The following is a 24,143-nucleotide window of genomic DNA, read 5'->3' on the forward strand; positions in this document are numbered from 1 at the left end:
ACGGGTGTGGCTGAAATAGCCACTGAGCCACCGATAGATTTTGTATGTTTATGGTAATGACTAAAATTGTTCCACCCCGATACTGTATGACTGTGTAAACTATGTTAGAGTTATAAGGTAGTAATAAACCCACTAACAGAGGAGGGGGTTAGAAACTGCTGAGACAAACATTCCAGGAGGAAGGAGACCTAGAAACTGGTTAATCATTCTATACTGTGGAAATGTACAGGCCGCCTAAAGGTGGGCGGAGCAAAGTTCCTTTGTGTGAAGGCATATATAAAGACTGTGTGTGTTTTTGGCGGCAGAGCTCTCTCTGAAATAAAAATGGCTGATCCCTTGCAGACTGGAGAATTTGTTTAATTCATTATTAAACCAGAGCCTTACACCCTCTGGGAATTATTCAAAGCTTTAGTAACTATTAGAGATATAAATTCTCGTGCCACTAGCTTGTATGTTAGTATACTATACTAACTAGGAAGTGTCTGAATAACCAGTAAATACTGAGCCGTAACTGTCTGAATCACTAGTATACTGACCAGTGCTGTAATCAGTGACCTATTCTGACCAGTAAAGTTATGGTGTAGGTTCAATGGTTTTCCCTTCAAAATGAAAGAAAGATCGGACAGCAATTCCCAAACAAACCCAACAGTTCTGGTTTAATACAATACAAATATATCCCATCTAGCAGACACTATCCAAAGCGAGTTATTACAGTAGTGCGTGCATACATGTTTTCATATGGGTAGCCCCAGCGGGCATCAAACCCACAGTCCTGACTCTATGCTCCCTACTCATGCTCTACCAACTGAGCCACCCAGGACCACACGTTTTAACCAATTGGTTCCTCATACCCTGTGTCTACTCCCCCTGTCTGTCCCCCCCACCCAGCCAACTCCACCTTCCCCTACCTGAAAAAGCGTATCCAGGTGGTGGAGCAGCAGAGTACGGAGATGAACCCCATCGAGGTGGCCATCGACGAGATGTCCTGCAAGGTGTCCGAGCTCAACCAGCTGTGTGCCATGGCAGAGGTGGACATGATCCGGCTGCAGCTCAAACTGCAGGGTAGCGTCAGCGTCAAGGTAAGGGGTAGGGTTGGAGGAGGAGAAAGATGGAGAGAGACACACAGAAGGGAGTTGAGTTGAGAAGACAAAGCTGAGCTGACACACACAGTCACACACCCTGGCGTAGGATGCACCCCCCCAGCCCCCCTGAGGGGCCCCTAATCAAAAAAGATTGGCAGCTATGAAACTGCTATGGCAAAATGTGTAGAAGTGTAGGATGTTATCTGTTTTCCTAAATACAAATGTTTGCTCGGGGGGGGCCTAGCGAACAGTGCTTAATTTGTTAATCGGGAGGTGCCAAACAAAAAGTGTGTGTGAGAGGGTGGTGTCCTGGGGGGCTCTGAGGTACCAGAACGCACCTTTATAATAAAGCATTGCATGCATATCATCGCATTTGCGTAGTGGCATAGAGCAGTAGAGTAGAGGTGCTTGCAGAAGTTGCACACATGGGGAAATATTTTTGTAGCCTAGGGTCTGGGAAAAATTTTGCCTTTTATAAAAGCATTTCATGCAAGTCTACGTCATTTTACATGACATAATATTGTTTAATACCGCACATATGATTGAAATGGCAGGCTACTTTGACACTGACAAACTAAGAATCTAAGATCAATAAAAACGACCTTGTCTTGAATCCATCAACAGCCTAGGCCTACAGTAGGTGTGTGGAGACACACATATTGTACAATATGAGGAAGAAATTATAGCCCTAAAAATGGTTTCCAGTTGGCCGATGCGCTCATGCCAAAAGCCTATCTCTCTCTTCTTTTAGGCCTACTTTGTAAAACAATGCTGTTCGCTCAAAATGCCTGTTTGGAAGTTGATAGAATATTTTGGTAGCCTCTACAGACAGATTAGAGTCTTCTCTTTTCAACAGGAGCCATTTGCTTTCCAACCTGTGTTTTCCCACAATTGTATTTGAAATATTGCGAAAGGCCTGTTCACTGACAGATTTGCCGCACATTCCGGACTGTAGGCTATGCGTTGTAATTGGGCTACACACAATCCAGAGTTAGGCAATACAAATGTGGGTGTGGCTAGATTATAGGCCTACTCCTGGTGTAGTATTCTGAATTATTTAATTTATTTCAAAACAGACAGCAGTAATTATAGAACTTTGGCAAATGTATTTCAATTTATCAGGGGTGCTGCAGTACCCTTTCCACGGCTATGATTCTATAAGGATGATGATGATGAATTGCAACGCTGGAGAGATGAGAGTTGCAGGCTCATGTCTATCAGAGCAGAGAGAGGGAGAGAGATCATAGAAACTTAATCTTATTCTAGTTCTGTGATAGATAGATAGATAGATAGATAGATAGATAGATAGATAGATAGATAGATAGATAGATAGATAGATAGATAGATAGATAGATAGATAGATAGATAGATAGATAGATAGATAGATAGATAGATAGATAGATAGATAGATAGATAGATAGATAGATAGATAGATAGATAGATAGATAGGCTACAGGCATGCTTCTCTCTCTCACCACAGCAAGAGCCACACGTTGGTCTCTAGGCTACAATGTTGCGCAAACCATAAACCCGGCTCCCCGACCCAAATCAATTCTTAGAATATCAGGCATGGGCTGAAAATCTAAGTTTTCATGTTTTTTTAGGGGGCATTAGAATTACAGAGGCAACTCGAATGAACTCTGATCGCTTTTATTCTGGAAAATAGGTTCTGAAATGAAACAGTCAAAAACGGAGAGATTCCGGATCCAGTTCCAGCAGGATCTGGCTCAAATTAAGCACTGCTCGCAAAACTGCACTATGCCACTGGTCACACACTGACATGAACGCACACACACGTGGTATATTATTACCAAACAGTCTATGCCGAGACCCATGCTCTCCAGAATCCCGCCTCTTCTCAGGATTTTCCCAGCCCTAATCCCCTGTAAACACAATGTGTGAATACAGCTCGGCTCAGAGTGACAGCATGAAGCAGGCTAATCTCAATACGCTGTTGCAGTAACAGAGAGATATGGGATTATCTGTCATGGTGAAGCAGCACAAGCTACTTACTGTCTGTCATCAAATGTTTCCTCTATGTAGCCCTCCATCATTAGCATTATCCTCTTGTAGCTTTAGCATTAGCCTCTAATAATATTAATAAGTTATTCAACTTTTATAGCACTATTCATTACATAAAGAATCTCAAAGCGCTTTAAAGCAACACAAAAAAGACAAGCAATTTAGAAAACAACAACAACATCATTCATGAGAGGGAAGGTCATGAGAGGGTCGGAAAATTCATGGCTTGAGTGGTCATCGGAGGGAGGTGGTCAAAGGGGGAGAGCAAGCAAAGTTGGTCTCTGGAGCATGTCCAGGGGCAGGCAGGCAGCACGGTGTCATCAAGGTGTCTTGCCATCCTTGCCGTCTGTGTGGCTTCTCCATAGTAGGACTCTGATTAAGTTTGAGCTCAGCCACTGCTGTTCATGGACTCCGTAGGACTCCGTAGTTGGTGTAGCTAGCTATCTAGTCCTTTACTACTACCAAAATGAAGCACCCACTTGGGTGTAGCTAATATGTCAGTTACGTGGCGCCTGAAAGCACACCACATTTCAATAATAATTCAAGAGTAGCCTTGTAACTTAGTCCTCCTTAGGATCCTCATCAATGCATACCTCAGCCGTCTTGCTTTCGGGCTTCTCTCCATCCTCAACCTCCGGACACATGGCTGGCCTTCGAATCAAAACAATTGCCAGCTAGCTAGCTGACATTAGCTAGCTAAGAAAACAAACAAATGACTTGCCAGCTTCAGTTTTAAAAGTCTGTGGTGGATTCTGATTATGTTAATTGGGTATATTAATTGTTCATTTTTTTGCAGGTAAATGTATTAATTATATACAAATATTTACTAAATGTACTGGAGCTCTCTGCCTAAGTGACCTCATGGCGCCATGGCAACCACGGAATTAGCCTCTAGCATCACTATTAGCATCAGCGTCTTGCATCTTTAGCATTAGCCTCTTGCATCACTAGCATTAGCCTCTTGCATTATTAGCATTACCCTCAGTACTCATTTCTTCATACTGCGGTGTCTGTTGAAAATGGTACAGGTGAATAACCATGAACTTACCTTACAGGTGAATGCAGGGCCCATGGCCTATGCCCGGGCCTTCCTGGAAGAGAAAAATGCCAAGAAGTACCCTGACAACCAAGTCAAATTGCTCAAGGAGATTTTCAGGTATTCTTCACAACACTTCTCATGACTTGGATCAAAGAAAATACCTTTATGCACCACTTAGCAGATACATTTATCCAAAAAGTATGTGTTTAGTATGTGTATGTGACCCCTGTGGGAATTGGATCCACAACCTTGGCGTTGCTAGAACCACACTCTTACCAACTGCGCCACACACAAAAGGATTGGGGTAAATTCAGATCAAGATAACTAGAACCCAGAGTTTTTCCAGATCAGATCACATGGTCAGGACAGGGAAAACTCTTGGCCCTTATAGTGCCCTAACACTCTCTGTCTGGCCCTGCAGGAAGTTTGCGGAGGCGTGCGGCCAGGCGCTGGACGTCAATGAGCGGCTGATCAAGGAGGACCAGCTGGAGTACCAGGAGGAGATGAGGGCCCACTACAGGGACATGCTCACCGAGCTCTCCACCGTCATGAACGAGCAGGTCTGAACACCGCCCCGAAACATAGAAACTGCTGTTTCTTTAGAGAACTGAGGCTGTATGCATCAAATGTCTCAGAACAGGAGTGCTGATCTAGGATCAGCTCCCCACACCCCGTCCATGTCATCTTATTCATTGTGATGTTAAAGGAAAAACTGTCCCTATATCAGCACCCCTATTGTGAGAAGCTTGATACATATGGCCAATGGGCTGTTCGACCATAAGGCTAGCTACTTACAGTACTAACCTTCACACTCTTCTTAACAATGTTTTTGTTCACTTTCGTGTGGTACATTTCTTTTTCACATCATCACTCTTAATCCGTCATTACTTGCTCTGATATCATTGTTTCATTATTTATTTTTACGGATGAGATTTTGCTGGACTAACCAGAGTTTTGTCTCTTGGTCTCATCTCTTTGTGTTGTTCTCTTTCATTGGATCTCAGCTGCATAGACACATCCCCTCATTCAGTTTCTGTTCCTCTCTCTCTAACATCTCCCTCACTATCGTTTCTAAGACTGGTATGTCACAGAACCCCCCACACTTTACCATGTATCCGGCCCTGTCATTATGGAGCAAGTGGCACTGTGCTGTGCATTATACTAACCTCTCAGCATATATATTTGTGTGTGTGTGCGTTCGTGCGTGTGTGATCGCGTCATACATTCATCAAATGTATGATTTGAAACATCAATTTACTATCTATGTCTCTCCTCTATGCCAAGATCCCTCACGCAAGACCACCAGGAACAGAACGACACAGCGCCTTCTGAGCAGCCAATAGGCATGCTGGAATCTGTCAGTGCCCAGGAAGACATGTTTCCCCAAAATGGCTCCTGGTGACAGACGTCGTTCTTCCTCCTGCCAGGAATTATACAGGAAGGAGCGGGGGACTGGAACTGTGACTTTATGGGAACTAGAAAAAAGGGAAGTGAATGTGGAAGTCCAGAAGTCTGTAGACTTGTTCTTGGTAGTCTGGAGTTGTGGTAGTCTGGCGTCCCGGTAACCTGCAGTCCTGGTGATGATGATGATGTCCAGTAGACCAGGCTGCTGTACCATTACTTTGTTTTGTTTTTAAGGCTCAATCCATGTTTTCACTCCCCTGCCAACCGTCTCATCTCCTTACTCTGTACACACACACACACACACACACACACAGACAACACACACCTTCTCTCCCCAGCCCTGTCCCTTTAGAAAATGGTGACCTTAATGAGCTCGAGGTGCGTTCAACAGAGCAAACGTTTGGTTGTAATTCTGGTCACAACAATGTTGATCATAATTTGTCCATATTCCTTTGGTTATCTTTATGCTGCAAATGTTTGCCACCTGTGTGGTTAGCAATTCCAAAAGGTATTGTAAAATGACAGTTCAAGGAATTCTATAAAGGAAATTAGGGTCACGTTCAGTAGCCAAACATTGTTGAATGTTGCAGATAGAAATACCATGAATACAGCCAACATGATTCCTTCTTCTATAAGGCAGAGAGACATGTTTGTTCCACATCATTTCTTTCTGTCAGAATGTTCCACAACGTTGTGTCCTGCTGAACAGATTGACATGTAGCCTAATTATTGTTTGATTGAACACACCTCTAGTTCCTGTTTGAATGTAGAGCAACTCCGCATAGCTACTTTGTATCCTAACATTCTGGAATTCCCAGCTCACAGATTTTCAAATGGAAAGTTTGTTTTATAACATTTTTATGATTGATAATGTTGTTATTATTATTTGCTGTACTGTTTTAAATTGTAAATAAGAATTAATATTTAAAAAATATATGATTTTTTGTTTGGCTAAATAAAAAAAAGAATGAACAAACTAAAGTTTTATGTATAACATTTAAATAAAATGTGTTAACGTCCATAAACCACAGGGTAAGTGCACATTTCTCTCTAGAAGTATTTTTCTTTACATACCGGTACATACATTTACAGTTACATTTTAGTCATTTAGCAGACGCTCTTATCCAGAGCGACTTACAGTTAGTGAATACATATTTTTTTATACTGCCCCCCCGTGGGAATCGAACCCACAACCCTGGCGTTGCAAACGCCATGCTCTATCAACTGAGCTACATCCCTACCGGCCATTCCCTCCCCTACCCTGGACGACGCTGGGCCAATTGTGCGCCGCCCATGAGTCTCCCGGTCGCGGCCGGCTGCGACAGAGCCTGGATTCGAACCAGGATCTCTAGTGGCACAGCTAGCACTGCGATGCAGTGCCTTAGACCACTGCGCCACTCAGGAGACTATACATACATACATACATAGGGACTACATACTGTACATACATAGGGACTGTTCCTTATTCCCCTTGTGTAATAACAGTTGAACTCCAATACAATGCAATTACTGAAGTTACTATGTAAATGTGAGAATACAATGTTACTAGAGTAATTACAGTGTTAATTCACGGGTATAAGACCAATTTAATGTAATAAGTCTGGCTACACACCGATTGCCAAACCTCCTGTAAATTTAGAAATCATGTCACTAAACTGAACAAAAAGAAGAATAAACTGTAATATGAAACAAAGATAAATGATATAAAGAATTATAGTAAAAAGCTTAAATGACATTTTGGCCAAAAAGGCAAACTTGGCTCCATCATTCATTGAATAAGATGGCTAATTCATCACAAAACCAAACTGATATTGCCAACTACTTTAATGATTTTTTCATTGGCAAGATTAGCAAATTTAGGCATGACATACGAACAACAAATTCTAAACCTACACATCCATACATAACTGACCAAATTATGAAATACACGCATTATAATTTAGAATTCCGGAAAGTGAGTGTGAAAGAGGAGAAAAAATGATTGTTGTCTGTCAACAATGACAAGCCACCTGGGTCTGACAACTTGGATGGAAAATTACTGAGGAATATAGCGGACGATATTGCCACTCCTATTTGCCATCTCTTCAATCTAAGCCTACAGGAAAGTGTGTGACCTTAGGTCTGGAGGGAAGCAAAAGTAATTCCGCTACCCAAGAATAGCAAAGCACCCTTTACTGGCTCAAACAGCCAACCAATCAGCCTGTTACCAACCCTTTAGTAAACTTTTTTTGGGGGGAAATGTTTTACCAGATACAATGCTATTTCACAGTAAACTAATTAACAACAGATTTTCAGCACGCTTATAGGGAAGGGCATTTAACATGTATGGCACTTACACAAATGACTGATGATTGGCTGAGAGAAATTGACAATAAAAAGATTGTGGGAGCTGATTTGTTAGACTTCAGTGCGGCTTTTGACATTAACGATCATAATCTGCTGCTGGAAAAACGTATGTGTTATGGCTTTACATCCCCTGCTGTATTGTGGATCGAGAGTTACATGTCTAACAGAAAACAGAGGGTGTTCTTTAATGGAAGCCTCTCCAACATAATCCAGGTAGACAGGCATTCCCCAGGGAAGCTGTCTAGGCCCCTTACTTTTTTCAATCTTTACTAATGACCTGCCACTGACTCAGAGTAAAGCCTGTGTGTCTATGTACATCAGCTACCACAGCAAGTGAAATCACTGCAACACTTAACAAAAAGCTGCAGTCGGTTTCAGAATGGGTGGCAAGAAATAAGTTAGTCCTACATATTTTTTACAAACTAAAAGCATTGTATTTGGGACAAATCATTCACTAAACCCTAAACCTCAACTAAATATTGTAATGAATAATGTGGAAATTTAGCAAGTTGAGGAGACTAAACTGCTTGGAGTAACCTTGATGCAACAGTAGCTAAGATGGGGAGAGGTCTGTCCATAATAAAGCGCAGCTCTGTCTTCTTAACAACGCTATCAACAAGGCAGGTCCTACAGGACCTAGTTTTGTCGCACCTGGACTTCTGTCCAGTCGTGTGGTCAGGTGCCACAAAGAGGGACGGGAAAATTACAATTGGCCCAGAACAGGGCAGTACGGCTGGTCCTTAAATGTACACGGAGAGCTAACATTAATAATATGCATGTCAATCTCTCCTGGCTCAAAGTAGAGGAGAGATTGACTTAATCACTACTTGTTTTTGTGAGAAGTATTGACATGTTGAATGCACCGAGCTGTCTTTTTAAACTACTAGCACACAGCTCAGACACCCATGCATACCCCACAAGACATGCCACCAGAAATCTGTTCAAAGTCCCCAAGTCCAGAACAGACTATGGGAGGCACACAGTACTACATAGAACTATATTCGACATCAAGTAACTCATGCAAGCAGTAAAATCTTATTTAAAAAAACAGATAAAAATACACCTTATGGAACAGCAGGGACCGTGAAGAGACACACACACAGGCACAGACACATTCATACACGCACAAATGATAACATACAGTGAGGGAAAAAAGTATTTGATCTCCTGCTGATTTTGTACGTTTGCCCACTGACAAAGAAATTATCAGTCTATACTTTTAATGGTAGGTTTATTTGAACAGTGAGAGACAGAATAACAACAAAAAAATCCAGAAAAACGCATGTCAAAAATGTTATAAATTGATTTGCATTTTAATGAGGGAAATTATTATTTGACCCCCTCTCAATCAGAAAGATTTCTGGCTCCCAGGTGTCTTTTATACAAGTAACGAACTGAGATTAGGAGCACACTCTTAAAGGGAGTGCTCCTAATCTCAGTTTGTTACCTGTATAAAAGACACCTGTCCACAGAAGCAATCAATCAATCAGATTCCAAACTCTCCACCATGGCCAAGACCAAAGAGCTCTCCAAGGATGTCAGGGACAAGATTGTAGACCTACACAAGGCTGGAATGGGCAAGACCATCGCCAAGCAGCTTGGTGAGAAGGTGACAACAGTTGGTGCGATTATTCGCAAATGGAAGAAACACAAAAGAACTGTCAATCTCCCTCGGCCTGGGGCTCCATGCAAGATCTCACCTTTGTTGTTATTCTGTCTCTCACTGTTCAAATAAACCTACCATTAAAATTATAGACTGATCATGACTTTGTCAGTGGGCAAACTTACAAAATCAGCAGGGGATCAAATACTTTTTTCCCTCACTGTACGCACTATATACACACGTACACATTGATTTTGTGTTGTAGATATGTGGTAGTAGAATAGTGACCTAAGGGCACACACTTAATGTGTTGTGAAATCTGTTGTGAAATGTATTGTAATGTTTTTAAAATGGTATATAACTGCCTTAATTTTGCTGGACCTCAGGATAAGTAGCTGCGCAAAAGCAAAAGTATTACAGTACCACAATTACAGTAAAGCTAAACCTAAACAAAGCCAAGCAAGAAGTTACAGAAAGTCGTGATGTACCCAATGAATTTACAAGCCCACCTCCCCTCCCTCCCTCACACCCTCCCTCCTTCTCTCATTCGTTCTCTCCTTCACCACCTCCTCCTTTCTGATCTCAACTCAGAATGGGGTTCTTCAGTCGTCCAACTGTCATTTGCATTCACCTCATCATCGAAGGCAACACATTCTGTCCTGTTGTTCTGTGAGAATGAGAGGAGGACTTAGCCAGCGGCGCTCTCCCAGCTGTGCCGCTGCCTGCTCCGCTCCTCGGTTGCATCCAGTATGGCAGCCTATTCCATATAAAGTGCACTAATTTTGACCAAGGCTCTGGTCAAAAGTAGTGCACTATAATAGGGTGCCATTTGAGACACTGCCCTCATTTCTTTTTCGTTGAGTGTGTGAGGAGACAGGGCCGCGCCGTCATTATACAGTAGATAATTGCAGAGGCCTTCACCTGTATCAATGGAGGGATGCGTGTGAAGTGGGGAGCGTGTGATCAGAAAACCTCCTTTTATGCTAGAGCCTTGGAGAAATGAGACAACAATGAGGTTTCTCTCTCTCTGCTCTCTCTTTCTCTAGCTCCCTCTCCCTCTCTCTCTTATCCGCACGGCTGCTGCAGAAACAACACTACAAATCTATTCTGCTCTCTGAACAGAACTGGTCAGGAAGAAATGGGTCGGGATTTGACTGAACAATTCACACATGTAGCTGAACTTTGATGACACTTAGCAGTGTTGAAAATTGCCTCCAGAAAACATTAGCTATCCATGGCCTTTCTCCAATACCCCCTCCTTCATAGGTCTGAGTGCTGGAGAAGAGGGACTGTATTGTATTGCATCGTGATGCAGAGGAAGAGGCGCTGTTAGCTAGCTGGATGTCAGACTGACCTGGAGGAATGGTTGTGCTGCAGAGTTCTCACTGACCTTTCATTGAGAGAAGAAGAGAGGACACTGTGAATTCAGGTGTGAGTGTGCATGTGCGTGCACTCGTGTGTATGTGCGTGTGTGTGCTCATCCTGGTCTAAGCAGTGCCAGAGCATCCTGACACACATACAGAAACACAGTAATAGCTTTCTTTATAGTTTGTTCTCTGAAAGTAAGCTTATTGAGTTGACTTACCATTTACCACTCACTTCCAGTGGTTCTGGTCTGGATGTGTTGTAAATGAAGACATGTCTGACTCTGTCTCTCTGGATGTGTCCCAAAAGGAACAACCACTCTTTTGCTTCCTGATGGTTAGGGGAGAGTGGGGTAAGTTGAGCCAAAGGGGTAAGTTGAGCCACCCTTGTTTCTAGGAAGCCATACACAAAATGTATAATTTGATCAAATATTTAGGAAGAGGTGATCATTTCATGGTCTGTGAAGGAAAAAAACACATGGAAAAAGTGGTAAGCAAGTTACAGATGTAGGATCTTAATTTGATCACCCTGTTGCAGGATAACTTTTCTGCAATGCAGGAAATGTAAAACTTGTAGTTTTACATTTATAATTTCCACTTTGAACTTGATTTTGCCTTACGAACAATACACTGAACAAAAATATAAACGCAACATGTAAACTGTTGGTCCCATGTTTCATGAGCTGAAATAAAAGATCCCTGAAATTTTCCATACACACAAAAAGCTTATTTCGCAAAAATGTTGTGCAAAAATGTGTTTACATCCCTGTTAGTGAGCATTTCTCATTTGCCAAGATAATCCATCCACCTGACAGGTGTGGCATATCAAGAAGCTGATTAAACAGCATGACCATTATACAGGTTCACCTTGTGCTGGGGACAATAAAAGGCCACTCTAAAATGTGCAGTTTTGTCACACAACACAATGCTACAGATTTTGAGGGAGCATGCAATTGGCATGCTGACTGCAGGAATGTTCATCAGAGTGGTTGCCAGAGAATTGAATGTTCATTTCTCTACAATTAGCCGCCTCCAATGTCATTTTAGAGAATTTGGCAGGAGGTCCAACCAGCCTCACAACCGCAGACCACGTGAACCACGCCAGCTCACCTTCGATGGCCACTGGCATGTTGGAGAAGTGTGCTCTTCACGGATAAATCCTGGTTTCAACTTTACCGGGGAGATGGCGTCGTGTGGGAGAGCAGTTTGCTGATGTCAACGTTGTGAACAGAGTGCCCCATGGTGGCGGTGGGGTTATGGTATGGGCAGTGCCCTGTCTGGAACTGGGAGGAGTATCAATCAATCAAATGTATTTATAAAGCCCTTTTTACATCAGCAGATGTCACAAAGTGTTATACAGAAACCCAGCCTAAAACCCCAAACAGCAAGCACGGTGGCTAGGAAAAACTCCCTAGAAAGGCTGAAACCTAGGAAGAAACCTAGAGAGGCACCAGGCTCTGAGGGGTGGCCAGTCCCCTTCTGGCTGTGCCGGGTGGAGATTATAACAGTACATGGCCATTAAGGCCAGATTTTTCTCCAAGACGTTCAAACGTTCATAGGTGACCAGCAGGGTCAAATAATAACCACAGTGGTTGTAGAGGTTGCAACAGGTCAGTACATCAGGAGTAAATGTCATTTAGAGGTTGAAATAGCAGGTGCGGTAAAGAGAGAGTTGAAAACAGCAGGTCTGGGACAAGGTAGCACATCCGGTGAACAGGTCAGGGTTCCATAGCCGCAGGCAGAAGAGTTGAAACTGGAGCAGCATCACGACCAGGTGGACTGGGGACAGCAAGGAGTCATCAGGCCAGGTAGTCCTGAGGCATGGTCCTAGGGCTCAGGTCCTCCGGGAGGGGAGGGAGAGAGAGAGAATTAGAGGGAGCATACTTAAATTCACACAGGACACCGGATAAGACAGGAGAATAACACATTTTACATTACATTTTAGACATTTAGCAGACACTCTTATCCAGAGCGACTTACAGTTAGTGAATACATATTTTTTTATACTGGCCCCCCGTGGGAATCAAACCCACAACCCTGGCGTTGCAAACGCCATGCTCTATCAACTGAGCTACATCCCTGCCGGCCATTCCCTCCCCTACCCTGGACAACGCTGGGCCAATTGTGCGCCGCCCATGAGTCTCCCGGTCGCGGCCGGCTGCGACAGAGCCTGGATTCGAACCAGGATCTCTAGTGGCACAGTTAGCACTGCGATGCAGTGCATTAGACCACTGTGCCACTCAGGAGACTACACCAGACCTGACTGACCCTAGCCCCCCGGCACATAGATTATTGCAGCATAGATACTGGAGGCTGAGACAGGGGGCGTCGGGAGACACTCGGGCTCGAGGATGTGGGGGTATCGTCGGACGGGGCCAACCAGGCAGGATATAACCCCACCCACTTTGCCAAAGCACAGCCCCCACACCACCAGAGGGATATCAACAGACCACCAACCTAGTACCCTGAGACAAGACTGAGTATAGCCCACGAAGATCTCCTCCACATGCTCGAGCCCGAGGGGGCGACAAACCGGACAGGAAGATCACGTCAGTGACTCAACCCACTCAAGTGACGCACCCCTCCTAGGCACGGCATGGTAGGCACCAGTAAGCCAGTGACTCAGCCCCCGTAATAGGGTCAGAGAAAGAGAATCCCAATGGAGAGACGGGAACCGGCCAGGCAAAGACAGCAAGGGCGGTTCGTCGCTCCAGTGCCTTTCCGTTCACCTTCGCACCCCTGGGCCAGACTACACTCAATCGTAGGACCTACTGAAGAGATGAGTCTTCAGTAAATACTTTTTTAATTTCTTTTTATTGTATTTTTATTTTTTAGGGGGTAAATCAGCTTTAATATTGCAGATAGATTGTAACTTCCATCAATGTAATTGTCTGCATCACTTCCAAGAGAGAATGCCAAGAGTGTGCAAAGCTGTCATCAAGGCAAAGGGTGGCTATTTGAAGAATCACAAATATAAAATATATTTTGATTTGTTTAACACTTTTTTGGTTACTACATGATTCCATATGTGTTATTTCATAGTTTTGATGTCTTCACTATTATTCTACAATGTAAAAAAATAGTACAAATAAAGAAAAACCCTTGAATGAATAGGTGTGTCCAAACTTTTGACTGGGAGTGTATATACACATATATACTTTTTTAAATATATTTCCCTTTATTACTTTCCTACCCTACCACCCCTCCCCTAATTGGAGTAAACTAGTGAACAACAACGCTTAGGCCTCTACTTCCAGCTTATACATACTATATACATTTTATGGACACAGTCAATTTTACAATAATTTTATTTTGTTTGTTTTTACTCCTGAACTTCCTCTACCGTCAACCTCTCCGATCATTTTAATGATGTCCATCCGGTTCTACTGTATATGCCATATCTTTCCAACTGTGCTCTTTCACAAGAGCTCTCAACCTATAACCTATATACTTATTCTGGACACAGTATGCTTTACATTAGTCATCCTGTTGTTATTAGTTGTTGTTTAAGTTGTTATTAGTCCCATCCTTCAGCTCCATTCAACACCTCCCAACACCATCCATATTGGATTTCTATTTGCCATATATTCTTCAACTGTACTTTGATGTTTCACAAAAGTTCTGAACCCTTCTATTCTCAATGTTTCTACAGATTGTAAATTGAAAAAAAATGTTTTTTGCTAAAAGTATTATTATATTATTGATCGATTGACTATGACTTTTCAGATCACCCAGTAGTGCTATCTGCAGGGTTAGCTCCAGGTAAATATTGCAATCCTTCAGCCATTCCAGGACCTGTGACCAAAAACAAGCTACAAATGGACAGTACCAAAACAAATGATATAATGATTCTGTCTTTTCCCAGCAAAATCTGCAGAGCTGGGAAGATTGTATCCCCCATATAAATAACATACTATTGGTAGCAAGAATTTTGTATAATAATTTAAATTGAAAAATTCTAAGTTTTGAATCCGGCGTCGTTTTGCGTATCAGTTCATAAACAATTTGCCATGGAATCGGTACGTCAAAAATCTCTTCCCAACTATTTTGCAATCTATATGGGACTGCTGTCAATCTTTTGGTCCTTAAATGAAACTGGTATACTTTTTTATTTATCACAATTTTCTTTAACCAATTATGGTCTTTAATGCAGGGCCGACAGACAAGTTCCTTACTTTTTTCCCCCCTTCCACTTTCCTCTTCCATTTTTTCGACGTAATGCTGCAATTATTTGGTTGTAATTTTGGGTAGAGCAGACATTTCCATATGTTTTTGTTAGCTGCATGTGCGACATACAGTGGGGAAAAAAAGTATTTAGTCAGCCACCAATTGTGCAAGTTCTCCCACTTAAAAAGATGAGAGAGGCCTGTAATTTTCATCATAGCTACACGTCAACTATGACAGACAAATTGAGGAAAAGATATCCAGAAAATCACATTATAGGATTTTTAATGCATTTATTTGCAAATTATGGTGGAAAATAAGTATTTGGTCACCTACAAACAAGCAAGATTTCTGGCTCTCACAGACCTGTAACTTCTTCTTTAAGAGGCTCCTCTGTCCTCCACTCGTTACCTGTATTAATGGCACCTGTTTGAACTTGTTATCAGTATAAAAGACACCTGTCCACAACCTCAAACAGTCACTCTCCAAACTCCACTATGGCCAAGACCAAAGAGCTGTCAAAGGACACCAGAAACAAAATTGTAGACCTGCACCAGACTGAATCTGCAATAGGTAAGCAGCTTGGTTTGAAGAAATCAACTGTTGGAGCAATTATTAGGAAATGGAAGACATACAAGACCACTGATAATCTCCCTCGATCTGGGGCTCCACGCAAGATCTCACCCCGTGGGGTCAAAATGATCACAAGAATGGTGAGCAAAATCCCAGAACCACAGGGGGGACCTAGTGAATGACCTGCAGAGAGCTGGGACCAAAGTGACAAAGCCTACCATCAGTAACACACTACGCCGCCAGGGACACAAATCCTGCAGTGCCAGACGTGTCCCCCTGCTTAAGCCAGTACATGTCCAGGCCCGTCTGAAGTTTGCTAGAGTGCATTTGGATGATCACCAGCAACAGTGTGTGAAAACCTTGTGAAGACTTACAGAAAACATTTGACCTGTGTCATTGCCAACAAAGGGTATATAACAAAGTATTGAGAAACTTTTGTTATTGACCAAATACTTATTTTCCACCATCATTTGCAAATAAATTCATTAAAAATCCTACAATGTGATTTTCTGGATATTTTTTTCTCATTTTGTCTGTCATAGTTGACGTGTACCTATGATGAAAATTACAGGCCTCTCTCATCTTTTTAAGTGGGAGAACTTGCACAATTGGTGGCTGACTAAATACTTTTTTTCTCCACTGTAACTCCACCAGTCCTACCTATGATATCATTTACGAAGATTATACCTTTTATAAGCTTTTCTTCAAAAAAATAATGTTTTTTTTATCAATTAGTATGTTTGAGTTTAACCACAATATTTGTTGCACTATTTGTTCTGTCGTTTCTGGAGGATTAAATTGAAATTGCATCCAACTTTCTATGACTTGTTTTAGAAATAGTGATATTTGGGAGATTATTTCCTTTTCAAATAACTGAAAGTGAGAGGTTGTAATCTGAGTAAAGGTAAAAAGGCCATTCTTGAACATGGGTTGAGACAATCTTACTAATTTGCTAGAGAACCAGTTCGGATTGAAGTATAACTTGCTACATTTGCACACACTGTATATATATTTTCTGTTGTATATATATATATTTTTTTTGACTTTATGTTTTTTTACCCCATATGTAACTCTGTGTTGTTGTTTTTATCGCACTGCTTTGCTTTATCTTGGCCAGGTCGCAGTTGTAAATGAGAACTTGTTCTCAACTGGCTTACCTGGTTAAATAAAGGTGAAATAAAATAAAATAAAAATAACTTTTGTATGACTGAAGCTTTTAGTGATAGGTCTAAATCTTTAATATTTAATCATTTCTGTCCTCCGAATTCATATTCATTATATAAATAGGGCCGTTTAATTTTGTCTGGCTTGCCGTTCCAAATAAAATGGAATATTTTTTTCTCATATAATTTATAGAAAATCCCTACAATTAGCTTCAGTTAGAGGAGATGGAGGCTCTTGTACTTTGCTTCCTCCTTCAAAATATAATTTGGTGAATCATGGGTGACTCCATCATTTGTAACCAGTTTCAGTAAATTATTTTTGGTAGCATTTCTATGTTGAAGATTAAAAAGTAATCTGGTGCATTTTTCCCCATATTCCATCCAGTTTGCTTTATTTTTATAATATATTACTTTCTTGAATAAGTTTCTCCATTTATTTTTGTTTTTCCTCTAATTTATTCTGAGCATCTATGTTACAGTTTTTATTGCTATCTATCTGTTCTGTTAGACCTTCTATTTCCTTTCTTAGTATGGACTCTTTTTACCTAAATTGCTTTTGATTTCGAGATGAGTACTGAATTGCATGGCCTCTAAAGGCACATTTAAAAGTGTCCCATACAATAAGGGGATTTGCTGTACCTATGTTATGTCGGAAAAATTCAGTTATGAATTCCTCTGTCCTAGTTAAAAACAAGTTATCATCCAATAGGCTTTGATTACATTTCCAATATCCTCGCCCACGTTGAAATTCAGTAAGAGTAATGTATATATGCCAATTATATGATGGTCTGACCGCATTCTGTCCCCTATCAACACTTTTTAAACTTTTGGTGCCAACGAGAATGACATAAGAAAGAAGTCAAGACGACTAGCTTGATTGAGTCTCCACCATGTATATCTCACTAGGTCAGGATATTTAAGCCTCCATATATCTACTAGTTCTAATGTATCCATGACATTCATGATTTCCTTAAGAGCATGAGGGTGATAGTTTGTAGTGTGATTTCCTTTACGGTCCATTGAGCTATTTGAAACAGTCTTGTATTTCTTGCAGGGTTGATAATTTATTATATATATTGTCAAAGAAGCGTGGATCATCATTATTTGGTCCGTAAAGGTTAATGAGCCAGATCTGTTTATGGTGCAATAACATATTTAAAATAATCCATCTACCTTGCGTATCTGTTTGGACAATTTGCACATTCGGATCAAAATTACTGTTAATGAATATCATCACCCCTTTTGAGTTTCTTTGCCCATGGGAGAAGTATATTTGAGTGTCCATATAGCTGTACCATGATATTTGCATTGCTAGTAAGTAACCCTCCAATTGTTCTCCACTATTCCCCCTGCTAAAGCCCCTACCCATCCCAAGTTGGGTTGTCATCCCAGTGATCAGCATACCACCCCCTTCCTCCCGGATCCATAGGCCCCCCGAGAGGCCAGGACCCATCCTTCGAAAAAACAGCACACAGTGCCACCCATAAAACAGAAGCAGGTCAACCGTCAAAAGCATTTCCATAGCTCTCACCTCAATTTGCTTTATATATATACAGTGGGGAGAACAAGTATTTGATACACTGCCGATTTTGCAGGTTTTCCTACTTACAAAGCATGTAGAGGTCTGTAATTTTTATCATAGGTACACTTCAACTGTGAGAGACGGAATCTAAAAAAATAATCCAGAAAATCACATTGTATGATTTTTAAGTAATTAATTTGCATTTTATTGCATGACATAAGTATTTGATCACCTACCAACCAGTAAGAATTCCGGCTCTCACAGACCTGTTAGTTTTTCTTTAAGAAGCCCTCCTGTTCTCCACTCATTACCTGTATTAACTGCACCTGTTTGAACTCGTTACCTGTATAAAAGACACCTGTCCACACACTCAATCAAACAGACTCCAACCTCTCCACAATGGCCAAGACCAGAGAGCTGTGTAAGGACATCAGGGATCAAATTGTAGACCTGCACAAGGCTGGGATGGGCTACAGGACAATAGGCAAGCAGCTTGGTGAGAAGGCAACAACTGTTGGCGCAATTATTAGAAAATGGAAGAAGTTCAAGATGACGGTCAATCAACCTCGGTCTGGGGCTCCATGCAAGATCTCACCTCGTGGGGCATCAATGATCATGAGGAAGGTGAGGGATCAGCCCAGAACTACACGGCAGGACCTGGTCAATGACCTGAAGAGAGCTGAGACCACAGTCTCAAAGAAAACCATTAGTAACACACTACGCCATCATGGATTAAAATCCTGCAGCGCACGCAAGGTCCCCCTGCTCAAGCCAGCGCATGTCCAGGCCCGTCTGAAGTTTGCCATTGACCATCTGGATGATCCAGAGGAGGAATGGGAGAAGGTCATGTGGTCTGATGAGACAAAAATAGAGCTTTTTGGTCTAAACTCCACTCGCCATGTTTGGAGGAAGAAGAAGGATGAGTACAACCCCAAGTACACCATCCCAACCGTGAAGCATGGAGGTGGAAACATCATTCTTTGGGGAAGCTTTTCTGCAAAGGGGACAGGACGACTGCACTGTATTGAGGGGAGGATGGATGGGCCCATGTATCGCGAGATCTTGGCCAACAAGATCTTGGCCAACAAGCATTGAAGATGGGTCGTGGCTGGGTCTTCCAGCATGACAACGACCCAAAACACACAGCCAGGGCAACTAAGGAGTGGCTCCGTAAGAAGCATCTCAAGGTCCTGGAGTGGCCTAGCCAGTCTCCAGACCTGAACCCAATAGAAAATCTTTGGAGGGAGCTGAAAGTCCGTATTGCCCAGCGACAGCCCCGAAACCTGAAGGATCTGGAGAATGTCTGTATGGAGGAGTGGGCCAAAATCCCTGCTGCAGTGTGTGCAAACCTGGTCAAGACCTACAGGAAATGTATGATTTCTGTAATTGCAAACAAAGGTTTCTGTACCAAATATTAAGTTCTGCTTTTCTGATATATCAAATACTTATGTCATGCAATAAAATGCAAATTAATTACTTAAAAATCATACAATGTGATTTTCTGGATTTTTGTTTTAGATTCCGTCTCTCACAGTTGAAGTGTACCTATGATAAAAAATTACAGACCTCTACATGCTTTGTAAGTAGGAAAACCTGCAAAATCGGCAGTGTATCAAATACTTGTTCTCCCCACTGTACATATAGCTATTAAAAATATATATCTATTCAAATATCTTGCATATCTTAATTTCCATCATTATCAATTAATATGCGTAATAATGTCAGCAGTTCATGCGAAGGATTGTTACCTATATCCCGGATTGCCATTGCATTACATTTTTGTCAAGCAATTATTATTTTAGCAAACAATTGTTGTGGTTCATTCTGTATTCTCCCTAACATCCTTACCCCCTTGCAACAGATGTGGGATAGATACACACACACACACACATACACACACACGCACACACTCAACCCCTTTCCTCCACAATCAACCATAAGCTCAGATGCTCAACGGTTGTTACATCCCAGAGCCCAACTCAAGAAAGGACCTGATTTACGAATGCATATACAGTTACAGCTGTTTGAGAAAGCATGCAAGATTGAGCAAAAATTTACAAAATTTTGAAATTTGATTAACCTATGTCAAGTCCTAGGTGATGGAGATCAGATCCACCCTCTTCCCCTGAAACACAAACTCTCTGGTCCCCCGTTGTAATAATTTTCCTAAGCATCTCCGTGCAGTCAGACGTTTGATTATTTTGTGCCACCAGGGCCACAATAATATGCCCCCCTCCCCATGGGTTACTGCAGCCAGTGTTGCCAGCACTGTCACTACCTGGGTGGGGGTACCCCACCGGAATCCCCACCGGCTAGGTACAAGGTCGTCAAGGTTCTCATTAGCAGCTTTGAGAATTTCCTTGTATATTATGCTCTCCCATCGGGGGGCTCTGGCTTTGTAGGACCAACCCTGCCAGGCAGGCTCAGAATCTTGAGGGGGCAGTGCTGCTCTAGTAGGTCTCTGGCCGCATTTATCTTTCTGTTTTGGCTGCATATAGGTAACTTACAGCAGGGTCTCAAAACAGATGGGGACTTCTCTTTGGTGTATGGGTCGCTCAAGTGGGTGTCTAGGATATAGAGTTGTTGACCCCTGGGCCAGACTACACTCAATCATAGGACCTACTGAAGAGATGAGTCTTCAGTAAAGACTTAAAGGTCGAGACCGAGTCTGCGTCTCTCACATGGGATAGGCAGACCATTCCATAAAAATTGAGCTCTATAGGACAAAGCCCTGCCTCCAGCTGTTTGCTTAGAAATTCTAAGGACAATAGGAGGCCTGCATCTTGTGACCATAGCGTATGTGTAGGTATGTACGGCAGGACCAAATCGGAGAGATAGGTAGGAGCAAGCCCATGTAATGCTTTGTAGGTTAGCAGTAAAACCTTGAAATGAGCCCTAGCCTTAACAGCATAACCTACTGTTGTTACCATGACAAAGACCATGACAATCTACAGGTAGATTGAGGTGGAGCGTGCCCACAGGACTGGAAAACCCAACACCGGCCCAGGTGACAAGCCCAATCCGATAGTGGTCAAGTTTCTGAGGTTCAAGGACAAGGTAGCTGTTCTGGAAGAGCCAAGAACTTGAGAGGAACGTATATCTTCCTCAATGAAAACTATCCTGAAGCTGTGCGCCAGAAGAGGAAAGAACTTATCCCAGCCATGAAAGCTAACAGAGTGTGTGGGGATTGCTTACATCAGCTAGGACAGGCTCATTGTCCACCTTCCCTCCCAAAAGCCTGGAAGGGATGAGAGAGCCTATGGGTTCGTAGCTTCAACCCCACATTACACACACACACACACTTACACACACCCACTGATTAATGGAATGCTAAATTTTTCTTTTTTTCTCTTGCTTTGTTTTCTCTTTTCCATATTATGTCTATCTCTGAAAAGCTACCCAGGAAAGGCTGAAAATAGTCCATATTAATATATGTAGCCTTAGAAATAAGGTTAATGAAATCAGTAACTTGCTAACATCAGATAACATTCATATATTAGCCATTTCTGAGACTCACTTAGATAATTCATTTGATGATACAGCAGTAGCAATACAAGGATATAACATCTATAGAAGAGACAGGAATGCTTATGGGGGAGGTGCTGCTGTATGCTTATGGGGGAGTGCATTCAGAAAGTATTCAGACACCTTGACTTTTCCACATTTTGTTACGTTACAGCCTTATTCTAAAATGGATTAAATTGTTTTTTTCCCCCTCATCAATCTACACACAATACCCCATAATGACAAAGCAAAAACATGTTTTTAGAAATGTGTGCAAAAAAATCAGAAAATAAACTGAAATGTCATATTTACATACAGTACCAGTCAAAGGTTTGGACACACCTACTCATTCAAGGCTTTTTCTTTATTTTTACTATTTTCAACATTATAGAATAATAGCGAAGACATCAAAACTATGAAATAACACACATGGAATCATGTAGTAACCAAAAAAGTGTTAAACAAATCAAAATATATTTTAGATTCTTCAAAGTATCCACCCTTTTCCTTGATGACAGCTTTGCACACTCTTGGCATTCTCTCAACCAGCTTCATGAGGAATGCTTTTCCAACAGTCTTGAAAGAGTTCCCACATACGCTGAGCACTTGTTGGCTGCTTTTCCTTCACTCTGCGGTCCAACTCGTCCCAAACCATCTCAATTGGGTTGAGGTCGGGTGATTGTGGAGGCCAGGTCATCTGATGCAGCACTCCATCACTCTCCTTCTTGGTAAAATAGCCCTTACACCACCTGGAGGTATGTTGGGTCATTGTCCTGTTGAAAAACAAATGACTAAGCCCAAACCAGATGGGATGGCGTATCGCTGCAGAATGCTGTGGTAGCCATGCTGGTTAAGTGTGCCTTGAATTCTAAATAAATCACTGACAGTGTCACCAGCAAAGAACCCCCCACACAATCACACCTCCTCCTCCATGCTTCACGGTGGGAACCACACATGCGGAGATCATTCGTTCATCTACTCTGAGTCTCACAAAGACACGGTGGTTAGAACCAAAAATCTCAAATTTGGACTCTAAAGTCCATTGCTCATGTTTCTTGGCTCAAGCAAGTCTCTTCTTATTATTGGTGTCCTTTAATTGTGGTTTCTTTGCAGCAATTCGAACATGAAGGCCTGATTCACGCAGTCTCCTCCGAACAGTTGATGTTGAGATGTGTCTGTTACTTGAACTCTGTGAAGCATTTATAACTGTGAAGTATTTATTTGGGCTGCAATCTGAGGTGCAGTTAACTCTAATGACCTTATCCTCTGCAGCAGAGGTAACTCTGGGTCTTCCTTTCCTGTGGCGGTGCTCATGACAGCCAGTTTCATCATAGGGCTTGATAGTTTTTGCGACCGCACTTGAAGAAACTTTAAAAGTTCTTGAAATGTTCCGTTTTGACTGACCTTCTGTCACGACTTCCGCCGAGGCTGCCTCCCCTCCATGTTCGGGCAGGTTTCGGCGTTCGTCGTCACCGGCTTACTAGCTGCTGCCGATCCATTTATCATCACTCCACTTGTCTTGTCTAATTAATCACACACACCTAGTGTGAAATTTTCCGGATTGACTGACTTTCATGTCTTAAATAATGATGGGGACTGTCGTTTCTCTTTGCTTATTTGAGCTGTTCTTGCCATAATATGGACTTGGTCTTTTACCAAATAGGGCTATCTTCTGTATACCACCCCTACCTTGTCACAACACAACTGATTGGCTCAAACGCATTAAGAAGGAAAGAAATTCCACAAAATAACTTTTAAGAAGGCACACCTGTTAATTGAAATGCATTCCAGGTGACTACCTGATGAAACTGGTTGAGAGAATGCCAAGAGTGTGCAAAGCTGTCAAGGCAAAGGGTGGCTACTTTGAAGAATCTCAAATCTAAAATATATTTAGATTTGTTTAACACTTTTTTGGTGACTACATGATTCCATATGTGTTATTTCATAGTTTTGATGTCTTCACTATTATTCTACAATGTAGAAAATAGTAAAAATAAAGAAAAACCGTGGAATGAGTAGGTCTGTCCAAACTTTTGACTGGTACTGTAAGTATTCAGACCCTTTACTCAGTACTTTGTTGAAGCACCTTTGGCAGCAATTACAGCCTTAAGTCTTCTTGGGTATTATGCTACAAGCTTGGCACACCTGTACTTGGGGGTTTCTCCCGTTCTTATCTGCAGAACCTCTCAAGCTCTGTCAGGTTGGATGGGGAGCATTGCAGCACAGCTATTTTTAGGTCTCTCCAAAGATGTTTGATCGGGTTCAAGTCCAGGCTCTGGCTGGGCCACTCAAGGACATTCAGAGACTTATCCCAAAGCCACTCCTGTCTTGTCTTGGCTGTGTGCTTATGGTCGTTG

General features: G+C 42.0%; 1 protein-coding gene across 9 annotated transcripts in view; it reads left to right on the forward strand.

Annotated features, from left to right (window-relative positions):
- LOC121567330 (dedicator of cytokinesis protein 10) overlaps positions 1 to 6,562 on the forward strand; it is a 181,547-nt gene extending 174,985 nt beyond the window's left edge. For all 9 annotated transcript variants that reach the window (XM_045217328.1, XM_045217330.1, XM_045217318.1 and 6 more), the window contains 4 exons: positions 889 to 1,079; positions 4,160 to 4,260; positions 4,565 to 4,703; positions 5,428 to 6,562. In XM_045217328.1, the coding sequence (XP_045073263.1) occupies positions 889 to 1,079; positions 4,160 to 4,260; positions 4,565 to 4,703; positions 5,428 to 5,475 (479 nt within the window). In that variant the 3' untranslated portion in view covers positions 5,476 to 6,562. The remainder of the gene's footprint in view (positions 1 to 888; positions 1,080 to 4,159; positions 4,261 to 4,564; positions 4,704 to 5,427) is intronic.
- The last annotated feature ends 17,581 nt before the right edge of the window (positions 6,563 to 24,143 follow it).

This window comes from Coregonus clupeaformis, chromosome 6 (assembly GCF_020615455.1).
Source record: "Coregonus clupeaformis isolate EN_2021a chromosome 6, ASM2061545v1, whole genome shotgun sequence".
In the NCBI taxonomy this organism is placed as follows: domain Eukaryota; kingdom Metazoa; phylum Chordata; class Actinopteri; order Salmoniformes; family Salmonidae; genus Coregonus; species Coregonus clupeaformis.